This window comes from Chinchilla lanigera, unplaced genomic scaffold (assembly GCF_000276665.1).
Source record: "Chinchilla lanigera isolate Chin_1 unplaced genomic scaffold, ChiLan1.0 scaffold00021, whole genome shotgun sequence".
NCBI classification, from domain to species: Eukaryota; Metazoa; Chordata; class Mammalia; order Rodentia; family Chinchillidae; genus Chinchilla; species Chinchilla lanigera.
In genome coordinates, this window is record NW_004955422.1 from 561121 (window position 1) to 573264 (window position 12144).

At 55.2% G+C, this 12144-nt stretch overlaps 1 protein-coding gene across 1 annotated transcript in view; it reads left to right on the top strand.

Annotated features, from left to right (window-relative positions):
• The first annotated feature begins 218 nt into the window (after positions 1–218).
• Positions 219–12144, top strand: part of Nup160 (nucleoporin 160kDa) — a 37260-nt gene continuing 25334 nt past the window's right edge. The window contains exons 1-10 of the mRNA XM_005383952.2: positions 219–362; positions 641–752; positions 4765–4975; positions 5273–5495; positions 6277–6355; positions 6851–6965; positions 7457–7615; positions 8978–9055; positions 9429–9526; positions 11235–11319. Coding sequence (XP_005384009.1) covers positions 263–362; positions 641–752; positions 4765–4975; positions 5273–5495; positions 6277–6355; positions 6851–6965; positions 7457–7615; positions 8978–9055; positions 9429–9526; positions 11235–11319 — 1260 coding nt within the window. The 5' untranslated portion in view covers positions 219–262. The remainder of the gene's footprint in view (positions 363–640; positions 753–4764; positions 4976–5272; positions 5496–6276; positions 6356–6850; positions 6966–7456; positions 7616–8977; positions 9056–9428; positions 9527–11234; positions 11320–12144) is intronic.

Consider the following 12144-nt stretch of genomic DNA (forward strand, 5'->3'; position numbering starts at 1 on the left):
TTCCCACATGTCGCTGCAGGGAAGACAGAGGGACTGGAGAAGCCTTTCAGGAGGACGTCTAGACGGGGGTGAGAGGCGACCGCGAGGTCGGAACCGGCAGAGGCCATCGAGCAGCACCCCACACGCACGCGGTGGTCGCAGAAGCTCGGGCGACCCGAGTCCACACCGGCCTTTAAAGTAGCCCTGTCTCGCCCCGCCCCGGAAGTGACGACAACACACGGCCCGCCCGTTTCCCTTCGGGCTTTGCGGCAGCGGCGGGAACATGGCGGCGGCGGGAGCCCTAGAACGGAGCTTCTTGGAGCTCAGTGGTGTTGAGCGAGAAAGGCTGAGACAGTTTCGGGAATTCACAGTCTGCGGCCTCGGTAAGGAAGTGCCCTGTGCCAGGACGCGCTCCGGGCTTTCCTCTCGGCTCCCTCCCCCGGGTCCCTGGGTCGCTGACCGGCCAGCTCATTCTCCCGAGTCCGCATGTCAAGCTCGCCTGCGGGTCCCTGCACTTGCTGCCTGCTCCCCGGCGACTTGATTTCCCCCTCCGTTCCCCCTGGCCTCCGGGCTGTCAGGACGTCGCGGTTGCTTCCCCTGCGCCCTCGGTGCCGGCATCCCAGAGGGGCCCGGGTGCAAGCTGACCACGTTCGTTTCGCAGGGACCTCGGCGGCCGCGCCGGGCGCGGTGAAATACAGCGAGAGCGCGGGGGGCTTCCACTATGCGGAGAGCGGCAAGCTGTTCGCCGTCGCGAGGAACAGGTTCATTCACTGGTAAGGCCGCGCTGGCCACGCCCCCTGCGTGGCGGGGCTGTTCCGCCCGGGAGTGCCCGCGTGTCCCCGAAGCGTCCTCGCTGGAAGCAGTGACGGATGGACACTTAGCACAAGAGAAACCGTATTCGGTGCATGTCACAACCAGGAAAACGTGAGGCGCAGAGTTCTTTCCAAGAAGCGGGTCTCGCGTCTCCCCCCCGGGGTAGTCAGGGTGGAGAGACCATAGTTTAGGGGACACAGTACGCCCTGAAGATCAGTTTTAAACAGGAGCCCGTTATGTTTCTGTGGGCTTTATAGCTTCGTTCTGCAGCTGTGTTTAAGCTTCTGTATGTCCAACATTGCTGTAGGTCCTGGGGGGGAATGGTGAATAAAATCAACCACTGTTTTCTCAGTGCAAATGTTGTAGCTGTGTAAGAGTAGATGTGGACTCACCAGTCCTGTGGCAGTTTCACGAAGGAGAAGACGTTCATGATCAAAAAGTAGGTATATAAATACCGATGTTCCTGCCTGCCCCAGAGGAAGAGTGTAGGGGTTTGAGGGGGCTAAGGGGAAGGTCGGGTGTTACTGGTGGTTCAGGGAAACGTGTGTGAAAAGTTAGACTTAGATTGAGAGCTGGAGGTGAAAGGTTAGCCAGGCTTGCAGGTGGGAAGAGCGCAGTCTAATAGCAAGATGAGCATGTGTAAAAGCTGTAGGCTGAGAAGAACTTGATGGGTTTGAGGAACTCACTAAAGGTCCATGTGGCTTAAGTGCAGGAGGTAAAAGAAAGTGATATGAGATGCTCAGCCCAGAGAGACTGGATGTAGGCTGTGGGGGAACTTCCAGGCCATTTTTAAGGGGTTTTCTGTTTTGTTTTGTTTTTTGAGACTGGCCTTGAACTCAGTATGTAGCCCAGGCTGGCCTCGAAGTTGTGGCGATCCTCCTACCTCAGCCTGCTGAAGGCTGGGTTACAGGCGTGTACCACCACGCCCCACAAGAATTTTGGATTTTGAGAGTCACTGACATAATCAAAACTGCGTTTTTAAAAAACCAGCCTACTTTATGGAAAGGGATTTTGGGTTGATAGATAAAATACAGGTGAACAGTTGGCTTTGATCATGGCCAAAGTAATATATGCTGATTGTGGAAGTGGCTAGAAAGCCAGGCTTGGTGGCGCATGCCTGTAATCCCAGCACTCAGGAGGCTGAGGCAGGAGGATTGTTGTGAGTTCAAGACTAGCCTGGGTTACAAAAAGAGCTCAAGGCCAGCCTGAATTGCATAGAGAGACCCTGTCTCAAAAAGACCAAAAAAAAAGGAAGTGGCTAAGACAGGGATGGCTAACCTTTTAGGACTTTTCAGTGATGTAAAAAGCCCACTGAGGGGCCTGGGGATGTAGCTCAGTGACACAGTGCTTGCCTGGCAAATGCAAGGTCCTGAGTGTGATTCCCAGTGCCAGTAAAAAAATAAATAAATAAGCCCACTGAGAGGCACACGTGCCATAGGTTCGCCACCACTGGGCCAGGGCAAGAGAAATAGATGGACTCAAAATACACTTACAGGGCCAGGGTATAGCTTAGCGGCACACATACCTGCCTGGCAAGTACACGGTCCTGAGTTCGATTTCCCGGTACCACTTACAAGTTAGTTTCACTGGGGCTAGGTGATAACTGAGTACAGGATGGATGGTGGGGAGCGAAAGGGAAGGAGCAAGGACGGCCCGCTCTTAGCTGATGTGACTGAGCAGCTGTGGAGGAAAGGGGCTGCCGCTTTCGAGATGGAAGATGGATTTGGGAGTTGCAAATCATTTCTGTTCACACACAGATTTTTTTTTTTTTGGTACCCACACGCGAACTCAGGACCTCGTGCTTGCCAGGCAGGCACCGGGCTGCTGAGCTACATCCCTGGCCCCACATACAAAATTTGAAGTGCCTGTGTGCAGCCCTTCAGAAATACCAAATAAGCAGTGAAATGTACAGATTTGAGGCTTATGTTAGAGTTACAAATCTCAGTTATTTCAGAAGTATACTTTGTGTAACATATTTTAGTCAGTGTTTAGGGGCTACAGGTAAAGCAGAAAACAAAACAAAGGTTCTGCTCGCCTGGAAAGAGACTGGCAATAAAAGTAACAATAAGAAGTAAATATAGCTGGGCGGGCATGGTGGCACACACCTGTAATCCCAGCATTTGGGAAGCTGAGGCAGGAGGATCACCACAAGTTTGAGGGCAGCCTGAATCACGTTGCAAGACTGTCTAAAGAATAAAAAAGAGTTAAGGTTGCCGTCAGGTAAGAAGTGGGGTACGAGGAGGAAAGGCAACACCCTGGGGGCAGGGTGTTCCATGAGATGGTCAGACAGGCCTGTGCTCCACCAGCTTCCAGCAGACAGAAAGGCTCTCCGGGGGTGAACGTTTCAGGTAGAAAAGGAGCGGAGCTCCGAGGTCCCCGAGAGAAGCTTGTGAATGTGGAAAGGGAGGCGGGCCAGTGTCTCAGCGGAATGAACAGAGGCTAAGTAGTAAGACAGCAGTGCCTGAGGCTGGGAACAAAACTTGGTGATTTATTTTCAGGCTTTGACTTTTGCGTTGAGGTGGGAGGGAGTGCAGAAGGTCGGCAGTGCTCTTTAAAGGCTGGCCTTGGCGGCTGGGCCGAGAGTAGCGTAGGGAAGAGGGAGAAAGGGGGAGCAGAGGGACGCAATACAGATGAGACACGGCTTGGTGCCAGGGCCCGCGTCGTCACAGGGCGTCTGTTAGTGTCTGTGTGGCCTCCGATGCAGAGTAGACCCAGGTCTGTGGCTTGAGCGTGGATGTTCTCCAGATGTCTGTAAGCGAGTCGAACCGAGCGTAGGTAACGTGAAGCAAGCTTTTGTTTGGGTTTTTGGTGGGGTTTTCCCCCTCCAGTTCAGCAGAGACTTCTGCGTTGAGCAGGTTCAGTTTGAGATGCCGAGTAGACACGCAGGGAGCGTGCTGGGGCGGTGGTCAGGGACTCTGGAGCGGCTGGGCTGGAGGTGTGGGTTTGGGCGTTGTTGCCATTAGACAGCTCTGCGGTGCTGACCCTGCGGGTGGTCAAGCAGCGTGTCTGGCCTCTGTCTGCCACACACGGTGACACCGCCCACCCCTGCCTCATGCCCCACATACGGCGACCAGGGCCTTCTGTAGATTGCAAGGTGTCCCTGGGGAGAGGGCAGCCTCCCCTCCAGCTGAGAGCCACATGCAGAAAAGGCTGAAGGCAATCACGGAGCCCCCTGACATTCAGGCAGCACGGGAAGCAGTGGAGGCGCCTGGAGGAGCTGCGGGGATGAGAGTCGAACCGGCAGTGAGGGCCCAGAAGCCGAGGGAAGGGCTTCAAGAGGGAGCGCGAACGCTGTCCAGTAAGACGAGACAGAAATCGGCTGCCGTGCCCGGAGGTTGTTGTGGGGCACCAGCCTGGTAGAGTGGGCCCAGCAGAGCTCCTTGGAGGAGTGGTGCCCTAGGGAAAGCCAGATGGCAGGGTCGGGAGGAGGTGCAGCGGGACTTTGCAGGCAGCTGGGAAGGACCCCGTTGATGCAGTTGGGATGTGGCTGGGATGTGTGTGATCGTAAGGAGAGAAAATGCGAGAAACTGAGGAGGCTAGAGGAGCGTGGCTGTTGAAGCCACTGAGAATCATGGCAGTGGGCCTGGTGTGGTGATGCACGCCTGTGATCCCAGCGATAGGGAGGCTGAGGCAGGATGATTGCTGAAAGTTTAAGGCCAGCCTGGACTACATAGCGAGAACCTGTCTTTAAAATGTAAAAAAATAAATAAGTAAACAGGTGGAGATGGAGCTCAGTGGTAGAGTACACTGGGTTTAATCCCAGTAGCATGCGCAGCATCATAGATTTGAGTTTTGTTAGGCTGTGTTTTATAAATCTATTTAACGTAGTGACTTGGAATATAAATATGGTCCATTTGTTTATCCAGAATATTCAGTTTTCCTCTGTTGTGAGTCTCCTTATGTTTCAGTGTAGTAGTCACCAGGAAAGAAAAGCGTAGGCCCTTTTAGCACGTGCTCTCCTCTCTTTATCAGGAAGACCCGTGGGGATACAGTGGAGCTGGTGGAGGAGTCACTGGACACCAACCTGCTGAACGACGCGGTTCGCCTCAGGTTCCAGAACTGCAGCATCCTGCCCGGCGGGGTGCACGTGGCCGAGACCCCGACTCACGTGGTCATCATGATTCTGACCAATCAGACCGTGCACAGGCTGCTTCTGCTCCACCCTGCCCGGATGTACAGAAGCGTACGTTGTCCAGCTGCAGTCTGGTATTTCTCAAGCTCCCGGAGGAGTCACGCCTTCGCTGCTGGAGCAGTATTCTTTGGGACTGACGAAACTTAGCTTCCTTGTTAGTTCCCAGCAATCATACTGTGATAGTTACTGATTTAAATGATCAGACATATACTTTCAGTTGACAAAATAGTTCTCTCTAAAAGAACAGCTTTCTTCTTAGGCCCAACTATTCTTTTATGCTTTCTGAGCTTTTGAGAGGAACTAAGCAGATTCAGGTTATTTTCGTTTTCTCTCTTCCCGGCTCCCCAGGAGTTAGTAATGGAAAGCCAGATGCAGTCGATCTTTACTGACATTGGGAAGGTGGACTTCAGGGACCCCTGCAGCTACCAGCTGATTCCAACAGTGCCTGGCCTGTCCCCTCACGCTGCCACTTCGGCCGCCTGGCTCGGCAGTGACGGGGAGGCTCTGTTCGCCCTCCCGTCTGCCGCTGGTGGCGTCTTCATCCTCAAACTACCTCCTTATGACAGACCCGGTGAGTGAACGTCTGTTGACAGGGGAAGCGTGGCGTGAGAACAGGCTCAGGAGGGGAGGGAGGAAGCAGTGGGGAATGTCCTGGAGCGGTGCAGGTTCCCCACGATGAATGGGATCGTCACAGATATCCAGAACGTACCAATAAAAGTTCATTTGGGGGAGTACTGGGGATTCAGTAAAATTTTATTTTATTTTTTTTTTTTTTCGGTTCTTTCCCAGTACTGGGAATCGAACTCACGACCTTGCGCTTGCCAGGCAGGCACTGTGCCACCGAACTAAATCCCCAGCTGCTCAATAAAATTTTAAAAAATAAAAAAAAATTTACCAATGGACTACTGTTACAAAAGAAAACCCACCTGAGGTCAGGCCTAAGGAGCCCGACGCTGGCCGGCTGTGGGCAGTAGGCAAGCAGGCACCATATGGGTAGGGAGCTGGAATGCATCGTACTGTGTGCCCGGTGCCCCCAGCAGTGGTCCCCCCTCCCCGCATTAGCTTTGTCTCTATTTCGCTCCGCTTCCTCTGAGGCGGACTTGGGCTCCGTGAGGACAGGTGTTGCCTCTGTCCCCGCTGAGTCCCAGCACTTGGCCTTCTGGCCTGGGAGGTCCCGGGGGTTGATTGGAAAGAGGGCAGGGTGGCTCCCGGGAGTGTGAAGTGCCACTGCCACTGATGGGTGGGACTCGTGCTCCAGGTGTGGCACCTGGAAGACCTGCCGGAGGCTGCCCGCGGCCGCAGGCTCCTTGCCTGGGATCCTGAGCGCTAGGCGGCTGGGGGTCTCGTTGCAGGGACGGCGTCAGTCGTGGAGCTGAAGCAGAGCTCTGTGATGCAGCGACTGCTCACAGGCTGGATGCCGACAGCCATCCGGTGAGTGGCGCCCAGCCGCCGGGCGGGCCTGAGTCCTCTCCTCCCTGGCAGCGCCTGGCAGCGCTTCCAGGCTCCGCTCAGTGGGCCCAGTGTGCAGCGCGGGCGGGAGAGGGCTGTGCAGGCTGCGTGTTCTCCTGAGGACAGCGGAAGTGCCGTTGTGTGATAGCAGCACGTACACGCTCCACTCTCCTCCTTTGCTCTGTCCACCACGAGCGTGCTTCATAGTGTTATACACATTTTCTTTTGGTACTAGGGATTGAGCACAGGGCCTCACGCACTAGGCAGTGCTCCACCACTGAGCCACACGCCAGCCCCTTTTACTCTGAGACAAGATCTCACTACGCTGCCCAGGCTGGCCTCAAACTTGTGATCCTCCTGCCTCAGCCTCCTGGGTAGCTGGGATTACATGTGTGACCCCAGCTTTGTTGAGTTTCTTGGTTGGAAAATTCTAGCGCTCAGACTGTTTGCCTCTGGACCTTGCTCTTCTGTTGGTAGGGGCGATCAGGGGCCGTCAAACCGCGCCCTCAGCCTTGCTGTCCACTGCGTTGAGCATGATGCCTTCCTGTTTGCCCTGTGTCAGGACCACAAGCTACGGATGTGGTCATGTAAGGTGAGTGCTCCGCTTGCCGTCACTGCGTGAGCGTGGATTGTGACCTCTGAGGGAACTGAAGCGGTCCTGCTGCTTCCCTTAAGGATAATCTGACCAGTGGGTTTGGACGTGATGGATCATTTCCAGATCCACTTTCATTTAGGTCCATTTTGTGTAATCCCCCCCCTCAGCTTTTTATCTTTCTATATTGAAAATCATGAGCCCTACGAGAAAGCGGAAAGAACAATACAAAGTATACTTTTCATTTAAGAGCAACAGGTGTGTTATCTTGTTCTGTCTTTGTGTTTTGTTTTGTTTTGTTTTTTGTTTTGTTTTGTTTTTAGGGCTTTTTGAGACAGGGTCTTCTATGTAGTTCAAACTGGCCTTGAACTCACCATGTGGCCCAGGCTGTCCTTGAACTCTTGGCAGTCCTCCTGCCTCAGCCTCCCATATGCTGGGATGACAGGCATGTGCCACCACGCCGGCCTCACCCCCTGACTCACCTTGCACAGGACCAGATGTGCCTGATGGTCGCTGACATGCTGGAGTACGTCCCTGTGAACAAAGACCTTCGGCTCATGGCCGGGACTGGACACAGATTGCGCCTTGCCTACTCCCCTTCCCTGGGCCTCTACCTCTGCGCCTACGTGCACGCTCCGCAGCGCGGACAGGTAGGAGGCAGGGCCTAGAGGGAAAGGAGCCGGGCTCCCGCGTCTCCCGCGCTCTGCATGTGCCCGGTGTCCAGGGTTCCAGGTTCTTGGTTGTTTCCAGGTGATAGTGAGACTTCCTAGGACCTGAATTAGAAGGTCCTGGAGGCCGGGCCGGGCCAGGCCGCAAGGAGGAGAACCTGAAGAAGTAGGAAAGGGAGGGCGAACTCAGCCTTCAGAAAGGAGATTTCGAAGTCTGGGTGGGGAGCTGGACTCGCTGCCCTGGGACGCGGGTGCTACGTGCTAGGGCCGTCCTCTCCAGAAGCAGCTGCTCCGCAGCCCGATTCGGGTTGCCGTGTGGGGTACAGGGCCCTGGGTCGTCGCGCCATGAAAGCCGCCTGTGAGACACCATGGCTCTGGTGCTGTGCGCTCCACACCCACCCACAACAGCCCCGCGGGCCCTGGCGGCTTGGCCACAGGGTGGGTTTCGCCCCTGTGCTGTGTGCTGTCCTCCGAGTCCCCGGCTGGGTGTCCACCTCCCATCTGTGGGCACTCGGCCCTCCGGCTGCCCCTCCGTGAGGCCTCCTCCTCACCCTGTTTGGGCCCTGATGCCAGCCACTGTGCCAGCCCCGGGCAGCAGCCAGCTGCGCCCCTACCTGGTCTCCCTGCACCAACCTCCTCAGAAGGAAGCCCTTGTCCAGCTTCTGTGCCCCACGCGGCGGCTCCCTAACGCGCTGGTGCAGCCTGGCTCTGCTCCGCCGGGCGGCCGTGGGACCGGCCTGCCGGGGCGCAAGGCCGGAGGGAAGCTGCTTTCAGAGGTGAGGGCCCGCGGGTCAGCTGAGCCACGCGTCGAAGCTGGACCTTGCAGGCTGGCCACGCCGTCCTCGTGCTCTGCATGTAGGCCCAGACGGGGCGTTGTTCCCGTGGCCGTCCCTGGCTCACTCTTCCCGCTCCTTCCAGCTAGTTCACCACCATAAAAGAGGGGTTCTCCACTTTTCGGTCTCAGGACTCAGTTACACTCAGCGAGATTACCGGCACCCGGCAAGCTTTATTTAGGTGGGCTCTCTGTGTGTGTTCGGAATGTGTACGTAGTCAGTTAAAACTAACTGGAGGAAACAATTCCACGATGACAGGCATATTTTAGGACAATGACCGTACAGTCCTGACTCGCCCCCAAGTTTAGAGGAGGGCATCGTGCCTTCGAAGCCAGTTTAGCAAAGGGCCACTGGGCGTCACCATGGCTGCGGTGTTTGGGGAGAGCCTGGCTTGTACAGATGTGTCGCCAGAAAAGCAAAGAGTGACCCATCCGAACGCGGGTAACCCCTGCTCAGGAAAGTGACGTGCGGACTGTTTGAACTAATACGCTGTCGCCTTATGTTGGAACAGTTCTGCATTTTCCAGCTGGTGAGCACCGAGAACAGCCGCTACAGTCTCGATCACATCGCCTCACTCTTCACTTCTCAGGTGGGTGGAGCCCGCGTGCCACGCGAGTGCGCCGAGGGGCGTGGGCTGAGCCAGGCGGGGTGGCGTGTGCCTGTAGTCCCAGCTACTCAGGAAGGAGGTTGAGGCGGGAAGGTCACTTGAGCGCAGGAGTTTAAGTACAGCCTAGGCAACGTTAAGTCTCTGTCTCACAAGCAACCGAGCAAAGAGAAGCGCGAGGAGCCTCCGCTGTGTGTCAGGAGTGGCGGTCTCTGTGGAATACTTCATGATGTGTGTGCAGCTATTCACTCGGGCGTCACGTTTCTGCGCCATGTTTGTGTGCGTGTACACCTCTCCCCGCGCGTCAGTCACTGCCGTTTCCTTCAGGTCTGAACGCTTTCTCCCCACTTCTCCCTAGGAGACACTGGTTGACTTCGCCTTAACGCCCACGGACGTCTGGGCCCTGTGGCACGATGCTGAGGACCAGACCGTGGTGAAATACATCAACTTCGAGCAGTACGGGCCCCACCCCACCCCATCGGCCGGGCACCTGGGCTGGGCGGGGCTCTCCGTGTGGACCGAGTCGAGGGTTTTCACAGGAAGGGTTCGAAACTGGATTTTGCTCATTTTGTTGTACCAGAGATGAACGCAGGCCTTCACCCTAAGCCACATCCACAGGCCTTTTTGTATAAATTGGGAATTGAGACAGAGTCTCACTGAGTAACCCAGACTGGACTGGAAATTGTGATCCTCCTGCCTCAGCCTCCCAGAGCGCTGGGACCACGGGCAGGCTGTGCCACCACACCAGGCTTTTGTGTTCTACAATACCTTCCTTTGCATTTTGTGTAGTTCTGTGTTTGCTGCCTTTGTTTTAGGTCAAGGTTCCCACCTTGACCCTATGAAAGGTTGGACCAGGATAAGGAACATGGCATGTTTCTTAAAGGAAAGGCGGCACACATCCAACACTGCTAACCCAGCAATGTTCTTTACTTCTGAGCAGACTATTCCTAAACGCAGCCCCTCGTCCTCTCAGTTTTCTCATCATGAGATGAGCGCTGGATTGCATAAGAACACATCTCAAACTTCTTAAAATGGGAAGCTTATTTTCTTTTCTCAGAAGAAATGAAATCAGATAAAGCAAAACTGCTACTCTGAGTGTAAAAGAACAGTGTAAGGTGTCGGTAATCTCTGATATTAGACGTACTCAGCATATTATGTGAGTAGTTTTGTTTGTGGTCCTGGCGTTTGAACCCAAGGAGTAAGCAATTCCACAGCAATAGGCATGTGTTAAGAAAATGACTGCACATTCCTGACTCGCCCCATCTTTTTTTTTTTGGTTTTGTTTTGTTTTGTTTTGCCATTTTGAGACCGGGTCTCGCTATGCAGTTCAGGCTGCCTTGAGCTCACTTTGTAGCCCAGGCTGGTCTTGAACTCACAACCATCCTCCCGCCTCAGCCTCCTGCGTGCTGGGATCACAGGCTTCGCCATGTTTGGAAGAGCAGTGCTGTGCCTTGGCAAGCCTCTTTAAACTATTTTGTTTTGTTACAGGGTCTCAAGTTTCCCAGGCTGGACTTAAACTTGCAGTCGTCCCATCAGAGTCTAAAGAGCTGCGATCACACGCATGGGTCACTGTGCCCACCTAGCTTAAAAGTTTTTAATGCTTACAGATACATTTTAAAAACTTTTTATGTAAGGGTTTGGTTTTGGTTCAGGTCTTTTTGCTTATTTGTTTTGCCTTTGACATAGGGTCTGGCGGTGCAGTTCAGGCTGGCCTTGAACTCACTGTGTAGCCCAGGCTGGCCTCACACTTGAAACAGTGCTCCTGCCTCAGCCTCCCACCTGCTGGGATTACAGGCGTGCGCCACCACGCCTGACTTTTTTTGGTTGTTTTTTGAGACAGGGTCTTACTGTGCAGAGAAGGCTGGCCTTAAACTTGCAGGGATGCCCCTCCTCAGCATCCCAAGTGCACCCCTGTAATCCCAGCTGCTCAGCAGGGTGAGGCAGAAGGATCTAAGGCAAGGCCAGCCTGCCACTGTGTCAGAGCTCCGTGAGGGCGGGGGCTGCGCTCAGTGAGGAGCACGTCCGGGTCAGGGCTGAGAGCAGTGCTCGGAGGGAGCGCGCCTGTGTCCGTAGCAGACTGGCTGTGGCGTGGTGGGGGTTCCTCCCTGAGGCTGGCTGTGCCCAGACGCTGCCCACACGCGAGCGCGGTAACCTCTCTCCGCAGCAACGTGGCGGGCCAGTGGAATCCGGTCTTCATGCAGCCGCTGCCTGAGGAGGAGCTCCTCATCAGAGATGACCAGGACCCCAGGGTGAGCCCAGCACTGTGTGTAAGGGTGTGGTTTGCCTTTGTTGTTGTGTTGAGAGGACCCGGTTGGGGTGAAAGTGATTAAAATAGGTGGCATGACGGACCAATCTGCCAAAATGAAACCCATTCCAGGTACCTTTTTTTGGTTTTTTGAGACACGATCTCACTTTAGTTCAGGCTGGCTTTGAACTCACTGTGTAGCCCAGGCTGGCCTCAAACTCACTGCAGTTCTCCCGCCTCGGCCTCCCAGAGTGCTGGGACTATGGGATTACAGGTGTGCACCACCAGACCTGGCCTCTCTATAACCAACTTTTTAAACAAGAGCTGGGATGAAGAAGACACCGAGGATTAGTCAGCACTCTCAGCTGGGGTGCCCTGAACGGGCTGGGGCGGGGAGAAGGACGCAGCCTACACAGCTACTCAGGTGCTCGTGTGCAGGCGGCCTCCTGGAGAGCCCGCTCCTGAGCCCAGGCTCCCGGGCAGCAGAGCAGCACCTCACGCCTGCCCGCTTCCTAGAGGGCACCCCTGCCCCTTCCTGCCGAGGACCTACTCAGTCCCTGTGATGGAGAGCTCAGAAGGAAAGCACATGCATGGAGGGCGGTCGGATTTGCTGCTTGGGGGCAGGTCTGGCTTGTGAGTTGGCAAAAGCGATGAGGCAGCAGGAGATTTTTCCACCTCGCTGTCTGCTTCCTTTTCGCACTTGGGAGAGCCTTTCGTGTCGGAGTGTTGCTGACCTGTAATCCCTACTGCCATTGTCCCTGTCCTGTGAGCCGCGGAGCAGGTGCTTCACGCAGCTGGGATCAGGTTGGCCTCACTGCTGTCTCAGCAA